This window comes from Lepus europaeus, chromosome 5, assembly GCF_033115175.1.
Source record: "Lepus europaeus isolate LE1 chromosome 5, mLepTim1.pri, whole genome shotgun sequence".
In the NCBI taxonomy this organism is placed as follows: domain Eukaryota; kingdom Metazoa; phylum Chordata; class Mammalia; order Lagomorpha; family Leporidae; genus Lepus; species Lepus europaeus.
This window is the reverse complement of record NC_084831.1, coordinates 88,166,234-88,191,347: the sequence shown is the minus strand read 5'-3', so window position 1 is coordinate 88,191,347 and position 25,114 is coordinate 88,166,234. Positions and strand designations below refer to the sequence as shown.

Sequence of the window (25,114 nt, the reverse complement as noted above, 5' to 3'; positions counted from 1 at the left end):
TATATATAGGCCGGCGCCGTGACTTAACAGGCTAATCCTCCGCCTTGCAGCGCCCGCACACTGGGTTCTAGTCCCGGTCGGGACACCAGATTCTGTTCCCGTTGCCCCTCTTCCAGGCCAGCTCTCTGCTGTGGCCAGGGAGTGCAGTGGAGGATGGCCCAAGTGCTTGGGCCCTGCACCCCATGGGAGACCAGGATAAGTACCTGGCTCCTGCCATCAGATCAGCGCAGTGCGCCGGCCGCGGCAGCCATTGGAGGGTGAACCAATGGCAAAGGAAGACCTTTCTCTCTCTCTCTCTCTCTCTCTCACTATCTACTCTGCCTGTCAAAAAAAATTTTTTTTTTAAAAAGTATATATATAGAAACAGGCCTGCAGTCACACACAGAGCAGCAGTTCCACCAGTTGAAAGAGGATTCTAACTAGAGATGAAGATGAGGATCTTGACACCCAGCCGGGCCACCAAACCACTTTTGCTTCTTGCTGTGGAAGGCTGGGCTGCTGCCACCCTGGAAACAACATCTGAATGGCACTCTGCAAAGTCCTCTTCCAGAGGAGGAAGACTCCCCTCACCATCCAGCTCTTACCACGTTTTAAACCGGTGTTGCCCCTCTGTGCCGAAGGCCGCTGAGCGCTGTCCCTGAAACCCTGCACTTGAGCTGTGTGTTTTAGGCCATCACAGCCTAAGGAAGACTGAGCAGAACAAACCTGGGATGTGCCAGGGAAATGCTAGCCTGAAAGGAAAAAAAGGTGGTGGCCGTGTAGGAGCTGGGAAGGGAAGCGGCCGGTGGCCAGCGCACACGGTTGGCTCCGCCTGCGCCCACTCTGCCCGCCCGGGTCTCTGCACTGGCTGACTCTGCACCGCTGGGGCCTTTTGTTGCTCTGCATGTGCGGCAGAAGCATCGAGAAAGACAGGAGCAGGCACGGGGTCACAGCCTCAGAGAAGGGAGCCTCGGCCATTATCTTAATTCCTGCTCACGTGGGGCTCCCCAGGACACGGCGCTCAGCGCCCTCCACGTGGGGCCGAGGCAGCCCCGGCACAGGGTGTCTGTGTGACTGGCACTGCCCTGCCAGGAATATTTACAGCGTGAGGTCATCTCATGGCCTCATAATCTAAGGAATTTGAATTATCCCCCTAAGGAAAACACTGGCTGACGGAAAGCAGGTCTGGCTACTAATGAGGCGAGGCGTCTGGCCGTGCACGGGGAAGGAATGCATTAGGAACCTGAATGAGGCCGGCCTGCAAGGGTTAGAGCTCCAGCACCCGGCTGGGACGCTCTGCGCCTCGGGCCGCCAGCCTCGCACGGCTCCCCTAAGCAGCTGCGGCTGAAATCCACACCTTAGCTGAGCCGCCCAGAGGGAGGGAAACTATGCCGTGCGTTCTTGGCTGGGATCCAGACACCACTGCCCTCCAGTGGGCCAAATCGGACTCCTTACCTGGCCTGCCGGGTGCCCCATAAAGCCAAGCGCTGGTCAGTAACCCAGGTGTCGACTTCATCGGGCAGGTCTTCAAAAAGCTGATGGAAAATGAACATTATTGTGCAAAAGCTACATGGATGTCAGATTTTTGCACCGAATTAAACCTACGTTTTCATTCCATTTTCCATGAACTGTTGGAAGGACCATGCAGTTTGAAGGCATGTTAGCTCAGTTGCAGCAGAAGGCTGATAGCCTGTCTCTAACGTAAACACCCCTCCAGCCCACCCCCACCCCCACCCCACCCCGGCCTCCCAGTCCAATAGTAAATAAACCAGTCCCCGATGTGTTTACCTGTTCTGGGACATGTGCATTTATGGTGTGTGACTTGAATCCCACACTTGCCTGGGAAGGTTTATTACTGTTATAAAACCAGGTGACTTTCTTCATTCAGGCACTCACAGTGGGCGTTACCTCCTTCCCCTGGCCAGGTGATGCTGGCTTTGCCAATCAGCACATCCCTTCCTCACAGCTATGGAAATGAGCTTGGGGGTAGGCACAGGACTCAGCTGCATCCAAGAAGAAATCTGAGGGCTTTCTCTGGACTGTTGGGGATGCTATCTTCCTTGATGTACAAAACAAACTTGCAGTCCCAAGAGCTGCTGGGGGCTATCTTGAGACCACAAAGGGAGCCAGCCTTCAATGGAGCCAACATATTGGAGAGCAGCGCCCCCTGATGGAAGGAAACCTCTGGTGACAGTGTCAAGCTGCTAGATCAAGCCTTGCCTGAAGCCCCTGCCTGTGGACTTTTCTCTGGACATTATCCAACTCACTGTTTAAGCAAGCTTGAGTCAACTATTTGTTCCTTGCAGTTAAAAGCACCCTAACTGGTGCTGTATAAGCATTGACAACAGAGCATAAAGGAAGAAGGTATTTGTGATGTAAACTCACAGTGCAAAATCCCATTCATCTTCATGCCTTTCAACTGAGGACTTTGTCCCTAAAATTACTCCCTCTTTCCAGCACCATCAATTTCTCCCTTATTATTTGCTCATTCCTACCAGAACACAAACATATCGTTTTATTTTCTAACTTAAAAAAAAAAATCTTCCTTTGCACAGGAGCGAGACACCTGGCTTTCCTACTCACTTCCTACTCTCGGACACCACCCCCTTCTTTCCAACTTCGGAATGTCCAAGTCCGTCCGTCCTCACACCCATCGTCGGCGGTCTCCCTAGGCAACAAGCCTGCGCCCTGGCTCCACCAGCCAGCTCGCTCACACTGTCCCCACAGCCCTCCCGGCCGATGGCTCCCCCAACCACTTTGCTAAGCTCCAGAGCTGCAGGTGCCTCAACCTGAATGTGTCCAAAGAGAACCTTTCATTTCTCCAAGCTCCCACATCAGCTTCTTCCCCAGCTTTCTTATTTCAAGAAGCAACATGAGGGACTTCTCTTTTCTTCTGCCACGCCACATTCAATCCCCAGGCCAACCCTGCCACAGCAGGCCCCCTGCAGTCTCTTTTTTTCATGGTAATTAGATTCTTTTAAAAACATAGCTTCTGTTCTTATAGGTATTGCTTTCAACTGTCCAGCTGGCGGTAATATGGGAGGAGGGGAAGTTGGCTAATTTGCAACCCTGGTTCCCAGAATCTCTTCCCCTTCCCCGCATGGCGACTTGAGGCGAGAGTTAACCCACGGAGAGCTCTGCTCAACATGTGGACAGCAGTGAGGCCGCCGCGTGGCCAGAGGCAGAGGACAAAGGCGGAGGCGCAGCGTCTCTCCCTTACTGAGACTGGCTGCTTTTGTATGGGGGAGGGGGGGCACAGGGAAACCTGCCGAGACAGAGACGGGGAGAGAGCACTCCCATCTGCAGTCGCTCCCCAAACCTGTGGGAGCCGGAAGCGAGGAGCCGGATTTCAATGCTGGTCTCCCACAGGGGTGGCAGGGACTCTACCTGGGCCCTCACCGCAGCCTGCCAGGGTCTGCACTAGCAGGAGCCGGGAGCCACGATTCAAACCCAGGCGCTGCAACAGGGCTCGCAGGCACCTTGCCGCGCCTGCGCCACATTCTTCTCCCTGACCTCTTGCCCCAGGGCCGCCCTGGCTGCAGAGCCCCGCCTTCCCCAGGCCTCCCCACCGGCGCTCCCTCCCTCTGCAGGCCCGGGAGGGACAAAGTTCCCTGGAAGAGGTGCCTGTGAGCGGAGCCCCGGCCTTCCCTCGTGGCTCTCCGTGGCTGCAGAGCAGAGCACTCCGGGGCTTGGCGGCTGCCCTGGGAGCGTCGCACAGCCCGGGCCACGCACTCGCACCGGGAGCCTCCGGCTCAGCGCTGCCCGCACAGGGCAAGCTGACTCTTGGTGACCTGCCACACACAAGGCCTCCACAAACAGGGGCACGCAGCACGGGCGCAGGCTGTGTCACTTTCCTCCTTTCCCTAATCCTTGGTCCAGTTTTTAATGTACGCTTTTTTTTTTTTTTTTTTTTTTGACTAGAGGGTAGAAATCATTCCAAGCAATTTGGCGATTTCCTCTGCACGTCCACGTTTTCCCTGAAGTCAAGTCCAAGCCCACCCCCACCCCCACCATGGCTGCCAGCTGGGTCCCTGCACCCCATCCTGCAACCTCTTCCCAGCGTGGGAAATCCTTTCGCCTGAGGGTGGCGTGAGTGAGGGAAGCCCCCTCTCTTGCCAAGTTCTCTTTAAAACCTGTCTCTGGGCCAGGCCACCTGCTCAGGATGTCCCGAGCCCTAGGAGACTCCTTTTCTCTCTGCCTCCCCCACAGTATCCCTTCCCCAGACAACAGCCTGGGACTGCGCACTGGCTGAATGGAGAGAAGAGCAGGAGAAAGGGACAGGCCAGGGAAAGCTAGACTGATAGCTCAAAGGCCCTCATCCCGCCTTTCCAACCAACGGAAGGGCTTAAAAATCGTTCACACTCGAGTCACTGACTCAATGCAATCTTTTCCTGAGGATCACACTCTTCATGTGGAAAAAGAGAGAGAGAGAGAAAGTAATGGCGGAATTGCACTCACGTGTGGTTTAGCTTCCTCAGGGAAGCGACGACTTCTAAATGCTACCGCCTGCTGGTCTGCCCCTGTGTGAGGCAGCCCCCTGGGCCTCCCCGACACCCCCACTTCCCTGCTCCTGTTAGTAAAATGGCACAGTTTTATCTATGGGGCCATCTATATCCCGACACCATCCTAGACTCTAGCGCCCGCCGCCATTGCTGGAAGCCAGGTGGCCACATGGCCCAACCACCAGTGTCAGCCCCACCCCCAACCTAATGGGAGTCACTGCTCCTACTCCCCCCCCCCACAAAGTTTTAAGAGGACCTGTTCCTGACATGCGTCTCTCTTGACAGAGCTCTGCTCTGTCTCTCCATCTCTTCTGTCTCTCTCCTCTCTCTCTCTCTCTTACACTCGCCTTCTCGCTCTTTTTCCTTCTTCGTCCTTTCCCTCCGGTCTGTCAGGTTTTCCCCAATAAACCCTTTCCCTTACTCTGGTGTTTGATGTGTTTTGTGGCGGCCTCACGACTTCACTTGGCTCCTGGGCACTTGTTTGCCTACGTTTTTGTTTCTTCCCATCCTTGAACATCTCAGCCAGTTTACTTCCATTTATTTATTTAAATATTTTATTTATTTGAGAGGCAGAGTTACAGAGAGAGGTAGAGACAGAAAGAGAGGTCTTCCATCTGCTGGTTCGCTCCCCAGATGGCCACAATGGCCAAAGCTGGGCTCATCAGAAGCCAGGTGCCAGGAGCTTCTTCCAGGTCTCCCACCTGGGTGCCAAGGGCCCAAGCACTTAAGCCATCTCCCACTGCTTTCCCAGGCCATAGCAGAGAGCTGGATCGGAAGTGGAGCAGCCAGGACTCCAACTGGTGACCATATGGGATGCTTACACCACAGCACCGGCCCCTTCTATTTCCTTTTAGAGGGCAGCGACATGCCTGTGGCAAAGATGAAAACTCAGGTGTGTATCTGCCTCCCTGCAGAAGCTTTCTCCTTTTCCTGGGTGCTCCCTGGCCACGGCTCTGTTTCGAGGTTAACTGAATCCCCCGGTTCCCAAGGCGCAGTGCCCAGGCTGGCAGCACTGGTGTCACCCAAGACTCACTGGATCAGCAATCTACTTCAACAAGCAGCCCTGCAAGAGGCTGTGGTCCTTTGACCTCTTAGTGACTGCAGCTAGCAACACGTGTTTACCACTCAGGGCCATGAGAGGCTGGCGGAAGCTGTAGATTCCCGTGAAGGGTCCTCAGCCCTTGGAGAGTCACAGTGCAAGGTGTTCTGAAGCCCAAATTACAGATACACGCCCCAGTGAGGCCCTCCACTGTCCCCTGCACAGTCCCTGTGACGGTTTGTCACCTGTGGATCCAGCAGGAACTTTCCTGCTGCAGGGGACGGAACCTGTCCCAAGAAAGCTTAAGCAAACTTGGGAGGTCTGTTTTCTCTTTGGCCAAGTGAGCTAAAGATCTTCAGCCCTTTTCATGCTAAAGTCTATGATTACACCAAGGGAATTCAGAAAGATAATGGACAATGAAATTAAAAGATAGTAATATTGGTACAAAATTTTTGAAATCCATGCATACATATTTAGGGATGTATATTTTCCATAAACTTTATGAAGACCAGACCCCCCCCCCCTTTCATATGTTACTAGGTAAAGCATCAATAATTAGCAATTTAAAAATCACTTTTTTCCCCTGGGGAAATAAAAACACTATTTTTTTTAAAGCCCAGGAATATCGAGACTGAGAAATTGTAATTCACCTTGAATACACAAAATGTAACAACCCTTCAAAACGGGGAGCTAACAGAACAGGATTTACTCTGCCCGATCTTCAAAACCCAACACCTGCGAAGTAACGTGTCTGTCTTCTGGCGTTAAAAGCAGACACAGCTGCTTTTTCATCCCCGGCACAGGAACAGCGCTGGGGCTGGAGGCGCCTTCATGGTTAGGATTATGGCGCCACCTTCAGTTCCTGAGAAGGATGGCCAACTTGACCGGAATCCTGAAGAAAGCCCCAATCCCTATCTGTGACTAAGTGCGGAGCACGAGGGGAGGGTGCAGGAACAAACCACCACAGAAACCTGCTCCCGGTTGCCACCGACCTATGAAGGTCTCTTCAGCCAAGGCCAGAGCTCCCAGACCTTGCTACTGAGACTGTGATCCAGGGACAGCAACCTTAGCATCACTGGGGAGCCAGGCAGAAGCGGAAATCCTCAGGCCCCAGCCTGGACCTACTGGATCAGAATCTGTGTCTTGCAAGTAATTCGCACACATACTTGGAGCAATCTGCAGAATGTCCCCACCACTGAACCCGACTCCTGATTTCCTGCACAAGAGTTGGGAGGGGGAGCGGGGTGGGAGAAGGGAGACAGACACAAATCACCAATGGATAAAATTGCACAGCTCTGGTGAGATGCCACTTACTAAGCTTATATATCAGCAAATTATTAATCCAAGCCCAAAGTAAAAGTAGAGTCATGTTGGTATTGCAAATATGAACACATTTTCCAAGCACAATACTTGTTAACTTCTGCCTTAACCCAGAGCTTTCTAAAGACACACAGCTTGGGGCCAGAGCTGTGGTATAGAAGGTTAAGCCTCCACCTGCAGTGCCAGCATCCCATATGGGCGGTGGCTACTCTACTTCCTATCTTGCTCCTTGCTAATGCGCTTGGGAAAGCAGCAGACCATGGCCTGAGTACTTGGACCCTCTGCACCCATATGGGAGACCCGGATGAAGCTCCTGGCTTTGACCTGGCCCAACCCTGGCAGTTGGGGTTATCAGGGGAGAAAACCAGCCGATGGAAGATTTCTCTCTCTCTCTCCTCTCTATATCTCTGCCTAGATCTTAAAAAAAAAAAAAAAAGGCACAAAGCTTTTCTTACTTGATTCTGCTGATTGACGTGCCCTGCCTTCACCCACCCCTCCTTTGAAACTGTGGCCAAGCTTCCCTGGGTCTCTTCCAGGAGCTTTCCTCTCTCGCATGCTCCCTACTTCCTAGTCTCGCAGCTCTTCATATTGCACAGACTAGCTGTACAGAAGTGAAGCACTGGCAGGATAGCACTTCTGAATAGGGCCAGAGATTATTATCTATTATGACAGTTATGACACATAAAGCAAGGATTAAAAAAGGAAGGCATCGGGGTCAGCGCTGTGGCATAGTGGGTAAAGCCACTGCCTGCAGCACTGGCATCCCATTGGTCATCAGTTCAAGTCCTGGCTGCTCTATTTCCGATCCAGCTCCCTGCCAATGCACCTGGAAAAGAAGCAGAGGATAGCCCGAGTGCTTGGGCCCCTGCACCCACATGGGAAACCCAGAAGAAACTCCTGGCTCCAGATCAGTCCAGCTCCAGATGTTGCAGCCATTTGGGGGGTAAACCAGCAGATGGAAGATCTCTCTCTCTTTCTGCCTCTGCATCTCTGTAGCTCTGCCTTTCAAAAAGATAAATAAAAATCTTAAAAACAAAAAAGGAAGGCAGTAAGGAACTCAGTTCTCTGCTTGGCTCTGCAGTGAACATCATTACACATCCAAGAGAAAGAGATTGTTCAACTGGAAGGCTCTGCCTAGTTAGCTGGCCCTCGCTGTGCATGCCATTGGCACAGAAGTGTTCTGTGAGTGGCTAGAGATGGTCCCACGCTGTTTACTTTCTTCACACCTGAATTCAAATTCGGACACCCCGGACAGATTTAAATACGGCCCAGCAAGCCTCACCTTTTGAGCCAGTTACAGCTTACCTACTTGTAACCCAAAGAACTGCACCCAGCGTCTGCTAACATGGATGCTGATCCCTTCGCAGCCCCGTGGCGGACTCAGGGACACCACCCAGACACACAAGCTCCCCTCCGATTCCCCCTTCCTCATCACAGCCCCCCGCCCTGCTCGCCTTCTGGGTGGCAGTCTCACACCACTACTCCTGGCAAGTTTCTTAGGGCGGGAGCGGGGCGGGGGAGTGGAGGGGGACTTCACATTTCTTGCCATCCTGTCCGCGCGCCGTCCAAGTAAAACTTGCCTGTCACTGCAGCTGCGGTTCCTGTCTCTTCCTCAATCAACCCCCAAACTCCCGAACTTTCCACAGGAAGTTACCAAGATCTGCAGGTTCAAGGGGTGGGAATGTAGGCCTTACCTCTCCACGGATGTTAACACCACACTGCAAAAAACATGGGTGGCATGGAATATTCATGGAGCCACCTTTGGGAAATACAATCTGCGAAGGAGACCAACATATAAAAATCAACCGTGCTTATGCTGAAGCAACAACTAGAACATGAAATGTTAAGCAGACATCATCGATGTCTACATGCTAATGAAAGCTGCACAAGGACACTACAAAACCTTCCTAGTAGGTAGAAGTTTAAAGTCTGGGCGCTTAGCACGTTCAGGGGTGGGAGAACTCCACATCTGCCAAATGCACACGCCCACATCCTAGGGTCAAGTCCTTGCATTGCTTGAGGACTCGCATCTGGGGTGTTCGGTTTAGTCAGCTCCCGTAATAAACGTTTAAAAGCCTTCATCTAAAAATATGGATGTCTATTTTTCCCTCAGAGAGATCATCAGCTATTATATGTATTGAGCCTAAGTTATCAGTTGCGCGCACATAAAAAGTTATCTCGTATTACTGTTGGATTGACCCTTTTTTCAGTATGAAATGTCCCCTACTTCTAGAAGTCCTTATTGTCTTACGTTTTACTTTTTCTGATATTAAACCACTTAAGGGAATCCTATCTACAGTCTAAAAGAATCTCTGAAATACCAATAGGATATTTTAAAAATCATTTACTTATTTTCAGAGAGAGAGACACAGACATGGACACGCACTCCCACTGGTTCAAATGCTCAGCTCTAACAGGCTGAAACCAGGAGCCCAGAACTGAAACCGTGTCTCCCATGTGGCTGCCAGAGACCCGACCACGAAGGACAGCACCCCTCCTTCCCAGGGTGCACATCAGCAGGGAGCTGGGCTCAAAAGCGAAGTCAGGACGCAAGCCCCACCCTGTGATATGGGTGCAGTTGTCCCCCCAGCATCCCACCCACTAGATGTCTCAGCGGCTCCAATAAGACACCTTTCACATCTTTCCCCATTTATCTCATTTATTATTTTGTCAGTTTTTATGTGTTTGCATGAATGGACTGTAGAAATCTTGCACTTCACTAGCTGATATTTTACTGCTATTTTTAACTATTACTTATTAGAGAGAGGGATCTTTTTTAATCAAGACCCAATGACTAAACACCTCAGAAAGAGGATATCTAGATAGCCAATAAACATGAGATGGGTTTAACCTCATTTGTCATCAGGGAAATGCAAAATAAAATAATGATTTACAGTTGATGGCTAAAAATTGATACAGAAAGGAAACCTTGACAATACCAGATACTGGCAAAGACTGGGAAACCAGAACCTTTTTTCAAATGACTTACTCAAAAGGTAGAGTGACAAGGAGAGAAGGAAAGACAAAGATTATCCATCCACTGGTTTGCTCCCCAAATGCCTACAACCAGAGGAGGGTCAGGTGGAAACCAGGAGCCAGGAACTCCATCCAGGTCTCCCACTAGGATGGCAGGAAGCCAAACACGTGATCCACCATCTGCCCCTCTCCCAGGCTGATCAGCAGGAAGCTGAGTCAGAAACAGGGGGTAGCTGGGACTTGAAGTGGCGCTCTGAAACAGGAAGCGGCTCACAAGCAGCAGCTCAACCTGCTGCACCACAAAACCCATCCCAAACAGATTCGTACACACTTCTGATGGGAGTGTTGAAGCGGTACAACTTCAGCGGTATAGGACACAGTATAAAACACAGCCCACTGGCAAAGCAAATACTTGGGTATTTACCATAAATAAAGTTCAAAAATAGGCAAAACTAATGTGACAAAAGCCAAAGACTGAGCACTGGAAATGGGTATGAAAGAGGTTTCTGAGCTGTTGGAAGTTTTATTTATTGATTTTGGAGGTGGATAGCAGTGTGTACATTTTCTTGAAAATACGCTGGACTTATATTTATGGACTTTTATATACATAAATTTAAAAAAACAAAGTTTTTTAAATGAAATGACTGTGAGGAAGGATGTCACAGGCACAGAAGCAGTAGAGAATGTCTAAAATTAATAAATGTCTGTTTACACATATTGTATAAGAAATGAGAACTACCCCAATTAAAAGTTTAAAATGGATGATCTTAGGGGGAAGGAAGAGAATTGTTTTCCATTTTTTTTCCTTCTGGATTTTTTTAAAAACAACATTCATAGGGCTTGTTTATAGAAAAGATCAGAACACTTTCATTCTTTACCCAAGAAAAATTACTAATGTAGTTTTAGGAAAATAAATAGCTCCTTATAATTAACAGTGCTAAAGAAAATTCACTTGCTTTTAGGTACAAGCTGTGAATACAGAGTGACACATTTTGTATGCGGTATGCTGTTCATGGACTACAGTTTGTACTCTCTGGCTTATTCTTCCTATTAAACTACCATTTCCCAGTGTAGTCTGTGGAGATGTTAACGGGAATTACATGGACCAAGTCTCAAAGCCCAGCATGCTCTGGAGAGGCTGGATTCCTTCCCCGTAGGCCTTCTCACGTGACTGTCCACCGTGACCCTCCACCAGCTGCTACCTCAATACCTCAATGGTGCAGCACTTTAATATCTATTAAATAACAGGAAAAATAGAGGGAACATTCCAAAAAATGTTTTTGTTACGACAAGGATCTATTACAGAAGGAATCAGGAGCAGCAAGGTGAATACTTCCATGGAGAGACTTGGGGGAACCTAGGCATCGGAAAATCTCCAGCTTCTGATGACGTAAAATCTTGCCCAGGACTGCTAACATCCTTCAGGGTCTCCTGACTGTTTGGTCGCATTTGTGAAGTATACTGAAGACTTTATTGGACTTTTCTAAAAGAGAAGTTAATTCGATTAAATATCATACTTGATAAAACTTTTTAAAAAGAGACACTGGATGTTAAATAGCTTTCTGAATGTTAATTTATTTTTGCTTTTTCAAGTCAAAACTGTATGAACCATGTATGAACAGCTCTGTATTTAGATACCCGGAGGGGAGGGGGGAATAATCCAACTTTGTATAGAGTATCTGATTGTTTATAATCCGAACAGAAAATAAGTATGTATACAAGGTTGCTAAAGAGAAGTGGTAAAAACTGAAAGTTATGTTTTATGGAATCAGTACATTATGTTTACTTTGGTAGCCAGTGATTATTATAGTTAATTCTGCTAAAAACAAAACCAGTTATACAGAAACGAGAATATAAAATGCCCCTTTGTGAGCCCCAGTTTGATAAAACTGCTTTCCCATCTAGCTTTTTGATCGTACTCTGTTTCAGCTTCCTGGTGCAAATAATACATGTGATCAAGAATGGTGGGCTGCTGAGCTGAGTGGTTTCTCTCAGAACTGTTCAGCCTAACAACCCAAATACAGAAAGTTATTCAGGATTCATAGAGATTAAACCAGCACCCAGGAAACAGAATCCATCCATGTGCATAACATTTTATAAGCTATTTTTAAACATAAACCACGGTCAAAGACAGTGATAGTACTGCATATTCAGTGCATTACTTCCCACAGTGCATTCCTACGGCTCATCTGGAGTCTGACACCAAACAACACCAGCTTCTAACAAATGGCTTCTCACACACACACTTCCGTCCAATTCTTTTAAAAATCCCAAATCTCGTAAGACCACGAGTTTGACAGGTAAGGATCTTGTGTATTAAAATCCCAAACATTGGGAAGATTAGGTGTGACAAATAGAAACCACCCCTTGTAGGCATGGCTGCACATACATTTTTGTTACATACATCACCTAAAAAACCCTCCAAACAAGTCAATCCTGCAGACTGAGAGGGACACACCTATTACTTAAAGAAAATCCAAATGGCATTCCTGGAGTCAAATGCACCCCAAGGCATATACAAGGAATGAATATAACTGGCAGCTAAAGAAATCTGCTAACCGTGTGATAAATGCTATTACGCAATAACGTTACACATTTTTAATAACACATTATGATTTGTTTGGTTCCCATTACCATGGGACAAAGAAAATGAAGTTCAAAGTTAGAAGAGGACGAGTGATGACCCCAGTTTTAAATAGGGTTCTTCACTGAAGGAAAAGATAGATGCATCAAAGTCAAATTAGCTGACTTCAAATGGTTTACATCCCAGGATGAATCAGGTTACACTGATTTAAGCCCAATTTAATTTAGGCAGGTTTTTAACCACAAGAATAAGGACATTCTTAGTACATATTAATAATTAAACCAACATATACACAATTGGCAATATCCTATATAATATTAAATGTTTTAACAACTTGTTCTCCATTATTCTATATCTAATTTGTTGCGTTGTTTTAAAAAAACAAGCTCAATTTTTATTTTACAAGGTATTTTGTATTTTTAAGTATATTCTGTAATTATTTCATTGAAGTGGGTTCAGTTCTCCAGATTTCTCTAAGAGCCAAACTCAACTGTATCTTCTGTTATCTGTTTGAATTCATAATTGCCTCTGCCATCCATTTGCAGGTAGTACTATGGGAAAAATGAGAGAAATCAGTTAGAGTAGATATAGTACTTTTCTGAGAACTAAAATATAAATTTCCTGATCAATAAGCATCAGACACATTACAATGCTTCTACAACTCCACACCCAAGGATCTGGGCTACCAGTAGGGTGAACTGCACAAGACTACTGAATAGGGTGGTCTTTATCACTTCTTTTAGCTCACTTTCTAGATCAGCTCGGAATCTATAATTTAAGGTTTCTTGTTTCTTCTTTTGATTTATCAGAGGGGAAAAAGAGCTGTATAATGTATCTCTATAACCCATCCTTTGAAGACATTTAGGACAACAGTTATAAAAGCTTTCTGTTTTTATTTGGTGACTTTTTACTTTATAGAAAGATTTTTGGCTTTTTTCCTGTATTACTATTTTTTAACTCTTCTGGCCCCTAACATCCCAGTCTCCGTGCTCCCCTCCTGCACGAGATCACTGGCCTGATGCTTGCTTTGTGGCTTATTTGTGTGTACCTCCAAAAGAAGACAAAAGGGGAAACCCAATCCACTCACTGTCTATGGCTATAATGTTCCCAAACACCTAAGAAAACGCAAAGGCTCGGGTGTACCTGAAACTGCTTCAACAGCTAGTTTTTTTAATTTTACATTCAATTCATGAAAAATGGGCAAATTATTTGCCACAAAATAACAAAAAGCTATCTTTAAAATCTATAAAACTACAAAGCATTTCATTACATTTAACTAAGGACTTCCAGGTGAGAGATCCGTCCAGTGAGGCCAGAGTAGTGGAGTGTGAAGTCATGTTACCACCTGTGGACCATCATCTACATCGTGTGGCTCCAGGGAGCTCAGTCAGTAACCTGCACCCTTCCTGATACCTAGCCCAGTACTGGCAAAAGTGGGACTTAACCACAGACATCTTTTTTTTTTTTTTTGGACAGGCAGAGTTAGATAGTGAGAGACAGAGAGAAAGGTCTTCCTTTGCCGTTGGTTCACCCCCAAAATGGCTGCCACAGCCGGCGTGCTGTGCCGATCCAGAGCCAGGAGCCAGGTGCCAGGTGCTTCTCCTGGTCTCCCATGCGGGTGCAGGGCCCAAGCACTTGGGCCATCCTCCACTGCCTTCCCGGGCCACAGCAGAGAGCTGGACTGCAAGAGAAGCAACCAGGACAGAATCCGGCACCTCGCCCAGGACTAGAACCTGGGGTGTTGCACCACAGGCGGAGGATTAGCCAAGTGAGCCGTGGTGCCGGCCAACCACAGACATCTTTTATGGGACACAATACCCTTTATCATTGTTCTAGCTTTCCTCAAATCCTTCCTTTCACCTAAAATGTCTGTATCATTTAGGAAGGAAAATAAAAAGAAAGATGGAAGGTGGAAAGAAATTAAAGTGAATTAAACTGGGTTTACTTTCTGGTTTTCAGCATTTCACATTAAGAGTGGAAAAGACCAGCCACATGAGAATGGCAGTGCTGAAGCCCAGAATAAGACTGCTGCCCCAATGTAAAACTCATCATCATGTCTTGTCAATCAAGGTGATGACACAATGAATCCCACTGTACTACAGTGCAACAATAAATACAGCTCACATTATCAATTTCCCCACCCTCAATTTTTTGCCATCTAATTCTTAAGACTCTATCCCTTTCTGTCCACAATGGATGATAACAAAAAGTTTACTTAGCTATATTTGTGGTAAGGTTATGCAAATTTGTCAGTTACTATATAATGGCCAGTTTAAAAACTGGAGATCCATTATCCAGTTCTCTAACATCTCTCATTTATTACTAGGGATGGTTTATATACATGGTGGCTTTGAAAACTGACAATAATATTTAAGAAAGCCTTACTTTATAAAACTGAAATAAAAGTACCTTTTCCCCTAAGGGATATGTTTTTAAGGATCTATACATCATGAAATCTAAAATCACATTCACCTAAATTCATGTATTTAAATAAAATAAATTTTCACTGTATGATACAATGAAGAAATACAAACCTCATGGTGTTTCCAAAGAGATTTTCTGTGTGACACAGTGAAGAGAGTGATGCCAACCTAGTAAGAAGAAAATGACTTAGGTCTATATGAATAATAGAGAGTAACAAATTAAACCAGTCCATATACTTTAAGTTGTTACAGTAACTATTTTCAGGGGTCAAAACCAGGAAAAAATAAATCAGTATAGTAGTGTCTATAGTCAACCTGCTTTTCACATACTGGAAATTCTTGTTTGGGAATTATGTCTTGGAATTCAGATTTTGGAAGTGAATTATTTAACATTCCCAGAGGGTTCCAAGGCAAATTTCTGTAATTAAACATATGAATGTTTCTGCAGCAACACATATAGGCACTAATATTAATACAGCAAACAAAGAGTTTACATATTTGTTAGCTCAAGCCAGGTTTTGTTACCCAAGGGGCTTGCTACAAAATTATGAAAAATCATTTGATTTTAAGAGCTTTCTGGATTTAAGGATTTATACTTGTAGATCCACCAGATTTTCAGAAAAACATTAACAGATATGACTGTGGTTGCTGTGGCTCAGGAGTTCCTCAACTACAGGGAAAGCGAAATGGTTTGCAACTAGACACCCCAAAAGCCAAACATCATGCTTTCTCTGATACATGGTAGTTAATACAGAATACAAAAAAAGGTGTAAAATGAAATGGACATCTTATGATTTGATTTAATTACTGTTTATAGCCCTTGTCTATACTAATGTGGAAAAGTGGTCTTTCTATTTCTTATTGAACATTATGGTTAGTGTTGCATTAAGCCTGTGATTATAAAGCAAATTCAAAGTATATTATTGCAAAAATTAAAGGAAAAAATGAAGGAAGAGGATTGAGGGAGGGAGGGAAGTATGGTTAGCATATTAGAACTGTATCTATGAAATCCATATGTTAATAAAAATAATAATAAAAAAGAAGGATCAAGCCCGAATGTCAATGGGGCTGAGACTGAGAAATCCTGCTCTAGATCACTGCTTCTCAAAATGACTCTCAAGGCTGACAGATATGTGATTCCGCAGAAATCTGAAAACAACTATCATTTAGAAATCCATGATTTCTAAACCTAAATTTTCATTTTGATTACAATTTTTAAAAAACTCAACATAAGTAATTCTGAATCATTTCTACCATGATCTCTAAGTCAAATTTGTATATACTTCTGTTGGCCCAAAGTGATATTTAAAATTTTTAATGTGTCATAAATTTGCCTATCTCATAAAATTGTTCTTATACTGGTTGTTAATTGCATAATGAACTAGGTATATATTCAGTATTAATAAGCCAAACATTTCAGCTGTACAACACTTATCTGATTATGAATAGCTTATTTCAAGTACTACTTCTCTGTTTATGATTCTACAATAATTGGATCAGATATCTACTTAATGCAGTCAATTCTAGAATTAAGTGGAAGCACAAAATCAAAATTCAGAATATAAGATCTAGGCCTCACATTCTATCATTCCATAGTTAAATCCCAAACTAGTGGTTTAGTATCAGCAAAATGGCATAATAGGTTTGTTTAATGCTACAAGTTCAAAATTGTGCTTAAATTTTGTCTGCATTTAATTTGTAAAATTATACTGGTTTTGAAGCTTGAGTTCTATTAAGTTTTAGGTTTATGTACCATTAATTTAAATTATCACTGGGACCCCCTTATGACTCTTCTTCCTTCAAATGGAACCTATGTTTTATAGAAATCATTTACTCTTTTAGTGGAGATGAACAGCTCATAGCTACAACATCAGCACAAACAGCATGGCCAAAATCACCAGCAAGGAGCCTCTGAAGCATTAGTCAAATACAGACTATATGAGTTTAGGTATAAAAGAATACCAGAAGTATCTCTAATACACATTTGAAAAACAATATGGAAAAATGCATTAAAAATTATAAATTGTCAAAACTAATTCAATGATAAAAAATAAACCATTAAAGAAATAAAATCAGTAGTTAAATCTTCCTACAAAGATGAATGTATCAACTTTATTCTGCCTTCATGGCACCAGCGCTCTCACACGTATCAGTGTGCATTTGGATCAGCTGGGAGAGTTGTTAAACTTCAGACTCTTAGCTGGCAGGGCTTAAGATTCTGCCTATCGGCCAAACTCCCGATGGTGATGGTACTGCAGATCCAGGGCCACTCTGAATAACAGGAATTCATATTATATGCAGGGGTACTTAAAAAGTTTGTGGAAAATGGAGTTAAAAGATGTTTATTCTGGTGCAACAAAAAACAACTATGATATCTATATGCATTTTTTTCATAATATCTATTTTCTATGAATTTTCTGAAGTATCCTCGTATATGCAACGAACCTTTTGTTTTATTGTAAATCCCAAAGAACAGGCACAAAATGCTAAAAAATACCTGCGCCTCATTCACCTACATAGAAACTATATTTATTACTCTTGTTAAAATCTAATAATACAGATGATGATAATCATTCATCAAAGAAAAAAAGCAACCGACTCTACTATTTATTTAAAGAATGGAAGCAATGTAGAAATCCTCAGACTTAGCTACTAAAAGAAATTTTACTAAATATTGGTTAGGTCAGATAATAAAATGAATAAATTAAAAATTATCAAATCATTATTGCTGGATTTTCCTGATAAACAAATGATGTTTAGATAAAGCTAATGGAACACATTAAGAAAATATCAGTTTAAAATTTTAAGTAATGAGATATAAAGGAAATAAGTTTAATTATGTGTTTCACATCTTAGAAATGGCTGAAGAGAATGATATACAGAATGTATTTCTAATTTTTTCTTTTCCTCTATTTGTCCAAAAATCTGAATAAGGAAGCTATCACCTTCTGATGGTAATTTCATTATTTAACAACTTGAAATTCTCTCTTTGGATAGATACGTGGTTGGACGGGGCGTAAACATGAAGAGGGGCACAGAACTGCCCTCCCCGCCACAAACCCATTGCACTTACCTTCCGACAGTGGCTGTAAATGTATCCTTCCACATCCACGCTAACTGCACTAGTGCATTCATCCAAAATGGCAAACTGGGGCTTGTGATAAAACAATCTTGCCATCTAAAGTATAAAGAGAAATATTCTGTGTAAACACATGCAAACCTAAAATTAGTAAGCTAAAATAAACTTTACTTTTAAAGTAAATATGCATTTGCAGTCTTCTAAGGCAAAAGTATAAAAATTATTCAAATTCAAAAAAATCCACTCCTAAAAATATAAACAAAATAAATAAAAACCCAATTGTTTTTAATTAGGCAAAATACACAAAAAACTTAAGACTGATGTGGCTGATGAAGCTGGGTTTTATAACAGTATCAACAAATATCTGCTAAGCAAAAAAGATCAGCATGTACATATTTTAACCAAACAGCATTCAGACTATAGATGGCTCAGGTACAAGAAAAGGTCTCTATTCTGAAACATTTTGCTGCTTGTGTAATGGTAGCAATTAATATTCCTGCCAATAATGTTTCCGTGCACTTATTTTATATTGCTATTTTAAGTACGTTTTTTTGTTGTCAGTGCTCACTACTTAAAGCCTATGCTAATTTTATAAGTGAAAACATCAGGATTGTTACAGCTTGCACTTCTTTCATTAATTGGAATGCTGAATTTTCCCATGCTTACTCTCCACAAGTATTTTATTTTCTGGGAATTGTTGATTCTGACCCCGTACTAACACAAATTCCAGCAATGATATCCACGTTACAGTGGACATTTCTCTATCCTTACCCAATTTACCTTCTCCGCAAAAATGACAGTGAAATGATGCTGTTTCCTCCCACTTCCTTGGCTGCTGTTTCTCTATCCACTTGACCACTAAATGTAGGGGTTCAGGCCGGCGCTGCGGCTCAATAGGCTAATCCTCCGCCTGCGGCACCGGCACACGGGGTTCTAGTCCCAGTCGGGGCACCGGATTCTGTTCCCGTTGCCCCTCTTCCAGGCCAGCTCTCTGCTGTGGCCAGGGAGTACAGTGGAGGATGGCCCAAGTGCTTGGGCCCTGCACCCACATGGGAGACCAGGAGAAGCACCTGGCTCCTGCCATCGGATCAGCATCAGCACGGTGCGCTGGCCGCGGCGGCCATTGGAGGGGAACCAACGGCACAGGAAGACCTGTCTGTCTGTCTCTCTCTCTCACTGTCCACTCTGCCTGTCAAAAAATAAAAATTAGGCCGGCGCCGTGGCTCACTAGGCTAATCCTCCGCCTTGCGGCGCCGGCACACCGGGTTCTAGTCCCGGTCGGGGCACCGATCCTGTCCCGGTTGCCCCTCTTCCAGGCCAGCTCTCTGCTGTGGCCAGGGAGTGCAGTGGAGGATGGCCCAAGTGTTTGGGCTCTGCACCCCATGGGAGACCAGGATAAGCACCTGGCTCCTGCCATCGGAACAGCGCGGTGCGCCGGCCGCAGCGCGCTACCGCGGCGGCCATTGGAGGGTGAACCAACGGCAAAAGGAAGACCTTTCTCTCTGTCTCTCTCTCTCACTGTCCACTCTGCCTGTCAAAAAATAAAAAAAAAAATAAAAAAAATAAAAAAATAAAAAAATAAAAAAAAAATAAAAATTAAAAAATAAATAAATAAATAAATGTAGGGGTTCCTCAGAGATCATTCTTGGGTCTTCTCTTTTTCCTATATCACATCTCTCAGAGATCTCATCTAATTTTATAATCTCAAATACTACTTACATTGTGCAAACTATATATATTACTCATACTTTTCTAATCTCCAGAAGATACATAAAAATCCCTATTCGAGTTTTCTGTGTGGATATCTCCCCGGACTCTCGGACTTTAAAAGTCTAAAATTCAATGCATTTGCTAGATTCTCTCTGGAAAATTCATTCTCCCCTAATCTTGAGCATTCAGAAACCAGCATTATCACAGTCGTTCCGGCTAGAACACAGGAGTCTGCCTCAAGCCTTCCCCCACCCCTTCCCTCTCACCCTGTGTCACCCTCATTTTTAGTCCATTCAGATTTGTTCCATGGAGTCCTGTACCCCATCTCCACCATCACCTTCTGAGTTCACAGCGCACTCATCTCCGGCCTGGACGACTCTGACTACAAACAGCCTCCTCCTCCCTCTTCTGCTCCCTCCCATCCGTTCTCCATGGAACCAGCGAGAATCTCAGAATGGTAAGTCAAGAGAACTTCATTCTTTGACTTAAAATCCTTCCATGATTTCCTATTTAGAAGAGATTCAAACTCTCCCACGGCCTGCAAGGCCCTGCACCATTTTACCGTTACTCACACTCTCTAAACTCAACATTCCAGCCAGGACTGCCTCCTCTCAACTGCCAGGAGCAAGGTGTTACAGGCCTGAAAGGCTCAGCACCATCTCATTCTTTGCTTATGTCTCAAATGCTTTACTATGCTCCTTTTAATTTTTGAATTTCTGCTTAATGTCACTTTCTCCGGCAACTCTACTCTGATCCCCACCCTCAGTCAAGGCAAGTCCCTTCTGTAATATTTCTCTGGCACTTCATAGATTGTGAACTCTATGTCTATTTAAAAAAAAAATTATTTGAGAGAGAGAGAGACATGGACGAATAGAACTTCCATCCACTGGTTCACTCCCTAAAAGACTGTGATGTAGTCACTGCAGTTGAGAGTCAGGAATCCTATCCAGATCCCCCATGTGGGTGGCAGCCATCATATACTGCCTCCCAGGGTTTACTTCAACAGGAAACTGGGACCTGAACCCACATACTCTGCTATGGGATATGGACACCAGCCCTGAATGCCTGTCTACCCACATATACTGTAATCCGTGAGTCTGTTTTAATCACTACTATATATCCAACATTCATATATGGGTAGTATTCAAGTGTTTGAGAAGCAAATGACTAAATCAAACCATTTTCCTGAGATCTCCATCTATCTGTATGAAGTGAGGAAGGGGCAGCAGCACGTACAAATGATCCTGAAGTTCAACTATGCAGAAAATGAAAGGTTCAGAGCACAGAGGATTTTTGGTTAATGCAGTTTGTTTTTTAGGTCAGAGAGACCTGAACAATGTCTTTCTGAAAGAGAAGGTCTAGAAGAGATCCAAGGCAGGGGACTGGGCGGGTACATAACTGAAGGTAAGGGGTGTGATAAACTCGCAGGAGAAAGGGCCTGTGAAACACAGATGGAGACGTTTGGCATTTCTCATGAAGAAAGATGACATGAGGCCTACACAATGCTAACTAGCAGGAACAGCTATCAGAAGGATTTTTAAAAATGCCTGTCCTCTGTGCTCCCACAGCGCTCTTACACCTTCCTCACCATGTGCATCTCACCACGTGGCTCTCTCCCCACGACAATGGTAACTACTTGATCCCACAATACAGGAAGGATGTGAAGTGATCACATACATGAACACTGGAGGCATGTGGCTGGCTGAGCATGACAAGCCACCCACACACATGTTTACTAGCTGACTCTGCTTGGCAGACTTTCTCACTGCACCAAAGCTCAATTAACTCTGCAAACTGAGACATGCACAGTTCTTATCTCACAGGGCTGCCGTGAGGATTAAATGAGATAACCTGTGTAAAATACTTGGAATATAGTCAATACAGTATATAAAAATATAGTCAATAAAAATGCCATGGAACTAAAATAAAAGCCTCTTTTTTCTTTAAGAAGTGCAAAGTGAGTCGCTCTCAGTAATGGAGTAGAAAATCCAAGATTGCTAGTGTTTATTGATTACCATGAAAAATGAAAAGGATAGAAACAAGTACAATGATTGTCAAGCCACACTGTGAGCCCCTCGAAGACTAGAAACCATGAAAGTGGTGGCACCAATCCATGTATCATTGTCTGATATATTTTTTCAGCTATGTACCGATGCTTGGGAAGAGAAATGTCAGGATAAGCACTTGCTCTTGGGCTGTGGTTAGGTAACATGACAAAGTCAAACGTGGGAAAGTTAAGGGGAAAGGATTATTCTTTCATTCCTTTCAGGACTTTCTCCTGGGGTAGGCATTTAGCCCAGAGGCTAAGATGCTACTTAACACACTTGTACCCCATATCAGAGTACCTGGGTTTAATCAAGCTGTGGCTCCTGAGTCTAGCTTTCTACGAATGCACACCCTGGAAGGCAGCAGTGATGGCTCCAATGATTGGGTTCCTGCTGCCCACACAGGAGACGTGGATTGAGTTTCTGGCTCTAAGCTTCAATCTGGCAAAGCCCTGGCTGCTATGGGCATTTGGGGAGTGAACCACTGAAAGAAAGGAAGGGAAGAAGGAAAGGATGAAGGGAAGGAGGGAAAGAGGAAGGCAGGGGAGAAGGAAGGATCTTCTGAGTTTCAACTATGTGCTAGGCCCTGGTCTGAACTGTACACAAAAGGAGGCAGAGGACTGAGCTGTTGTAAGAAAAGGGAGGGATTTGTATTCAAGAGATCTCAGTGAGTTTGAAGAAGGGAGGCAGCTACCAATCTAAAGTAAAATAATAACAAAAGTACATTTTTAAAAAAACACTAAACTGTGGCCGGCGCCGCGGCTCACTAGGCTAATCCTCCACCTTGCGGCGCCGGCACACCGGGTTCTAGTCCCGGTCAGGGCACCGATCCTGTCCCGGTTGCCCCTCTTCCAGGCCAGCTTTCTGCTGTGGCCAGGGAGTGCAGTGGAGGATGGCCCAAGTGCTTGGGTCCTGCACCCCATGGGAGACCAGGAGAAGCACCTGGCTCCTGCCATCGGATCAGCGCAGTGCGCCGGCCGCAGCGCACCTACCGTGGCGGCCATTGGAGGGTGAACCAACGGCAAAAGGAAGACCTTTCTCTCTGTCTCTCTCTCACTGTCCACTCTGCCTGTCAAAAAAAAAAAAAAAAAAAAACAAAAAACACTAAACTGTAACAACAGTTGTTTCTCTGGTAAGAGGTCTGGTTCCCTTTATATTTTTTAAAATCTTCCAACCTTTCTAACATATACACTTTTTCATAATTCAAAATAAGAAAGTCTATTACTAAACAGGAAGAGCAAGAATAATGAAAGAGAAAAGATAACTTTTGGTTCAAGAAATAAGATATCCCAACTTAAGATATTAGCCGGGCCAATCCTGGCTGATGACAGTTGAGTGCAAGGGAAGTTAAAGAAATCTGAGACTTTAAAGGACAATGAGAGAGGGGAACTGGAGAGGCCCCACCTGTACACCGAAGGCTACAAAATGTTCTGGTGAAGAGTAAGAGCTCTGGTGTCAGAATCACACGCTCTTGGATCACAGTTCCAACTGTCAGTGCTGTACACAGGGCAGTTACTGAAGCTCCCCAGCCTGTCCTGGATCTATACCATACTTCCCAGGGTTTCTGGAAGGATTAAGTGAGAGCTGCCATTCAAATCCCATCTTTTCCCAGGACCAGGGCTGTGGCATAAAGTTAAGCCTCCGACTGCAGTGCCAGCATCCCATATGGGCACCAATTTGTGTCCTAGCTGCTCCATTTGAGATCCAGCTTCCTGCTAATGAGCCTGGGAAAGCACTAGAGGATGACCCAAGTGCTTGGGCCCCGGCACCCACGTCAGAGACCCATAGGAAGCTCCTGGCTTCAGCCTGGCCCAGCCCCAGCTGTTGTGGTCATTTAGGGGGCAAACCAGCAGATATAAGATCTCTCTCTCCATTTCCTCCTACCCCCCAACCCTGGCTGTTATGGCCATTTGGGGAGTGAACCAGTGGATGGAAGAGATCAATCTTGATCTCTCCCTCTGTATCTTTGCCTTTCAAATAAATAAATACATACATAAATCTTTAAAAAACAAAATAAACCAAAACCAATCTCTCCCTCGTCATTATCCCAGTGCATTTCTCTGTAGCTATAGTTGAAGGCTGCAAAGCATTATAGTGTGTTGAGAATATTTGCAGTTCCTAACATGATTATAAGGGTAGGCACCCAGCACAATGCCTTGCACAAAGCAGATTTTTAGCTCATACTGTGAAAAGTTTAAATTTTTTCACTGTTCAAAATAATGAACTAATAATCTTATTTCCTTACATTTACATTGTATTCACTGGACCTCCCCTCGTTCAACAGTATTATTACATTTCCTCTCATGTCCCCAATTCAAATTCTGACCCTTCTTACCCAAACATCCCTTTGGTTAACGCCAATTTTCCTGTAGTTTTAAAGCTATTCAAAAGCCACCCCTCTTAACAGGGACACAAAGTATTACTCAGGGTTAGGCATGTGGAGCAGAGGTTAAGAGGAAGCCACATATCTAGTATCAGAGTGCCTGTGTGCAAGTGCTGGTCTGCTCTCCATTCTAGCTTCCTGCTAATGTGCATGCTGGGAGGCAGCAAGTGATGGCTCAGGTTTCTGGACTGAGTTCCTGACTCCTGCCTTATGTCGGGCCCAGTATTAGCTGTTGTAGGCACCTGGAAAATGAAATTAGTGGATGGGATTTCTCTCTGCCCTCTACCTTCCAAAAAAAAAAAAGTATCACTCTTGATATGTAGTGTTTTGTACATTTTTTTAAGTTTCATCATTATAAAAATTACAACAGTTCCTTTCCAACACTTTTTTATATTAAGAAAATATATTATTAAAACTCTGAATAACTTTTAAGTAGAAGATATTGAGACTTGAAACAAAGATAATTTAACAATAGAGGGAAAAGGCAAGAGCAGAATAAAGAATAAAATAATAAAGTTGGCGTTGAACATCTCTAACACCTTCAGCTATTTTTGACCACAGTCTGAGTGACCAAACAGATGTCAATAGCATGAAAGATACTAAAAGACCTGGCATGAACCAACCAGGATTACCACATAACCCAACACCCATGTCCCTCAGAGTTCCTCTTAACTTTCAGAAAAATGGGTTAATGGTATATAATTGTATTTACAGTTTTTTCTTTCAGGTACTGGCAGTATATTATGAATTTCTCAGAATTAGAAATTTACATGCAGGTTAAGTATTGCTAAGTACTTTTTTCATTTAAACTAATCAATACTGTTACAATAGGTAAGTAAGTAAAAAGATTCTTAAGAAAGTTTGCATCTTAATTAATCAAAATGCTGGACTAAGTGACTTTATGCAACCAGTTGCATGTATGTGCAATGTCTTCAGATACTTACCGCCATTCTTTGTTTTTCTCCACCACTGAGTACATCCATCCAATCCTGAACACTGTCCCAGCCTCCTTCACGTTCAAGGATATGACCCAACTGGACATTGTCTAAATATTCCTTCAGTACCTTGCAACGA

General features: G+C 44.3%; 1 protein-coding gene across 1 annotated transcript in view; it reads right to left on the bottom strand.

Moving 5' to 3' along the window:
- Positions 1-11,371: 11,371 nt before the first annotated feature.
- Positions 11,372-25,114, bottom strand: part of ABCD3 (ATP binding cassette subfamily D member 3) — an 86,519-nt gene continuing 72,776 nt past the window's right edge. Inside the window, exons 20-23 of the mRNA XM_062191777.1 lie at positions 24,985-25,104; positions 17,897-18,001; positions 14,935-14,991; positions 11,372-12,951 (exon numbers count right to left, since the gene is read on the bottom strand). Coding sequence (XP_062047761.1) covers positions 12,874-12,951; positions 14,935-14,991; positions 17,897-18,001; positions 24,985-25,104 — 360 coding nt within the window. The 3' untranslated portion in view covers positions 11,372-12,873. The remainder of the gene's footprint in view (positions 12,952-14,934; positions 14,992-17,896; positions 18,002-24,984; positions 25,105-25,114) is intronic.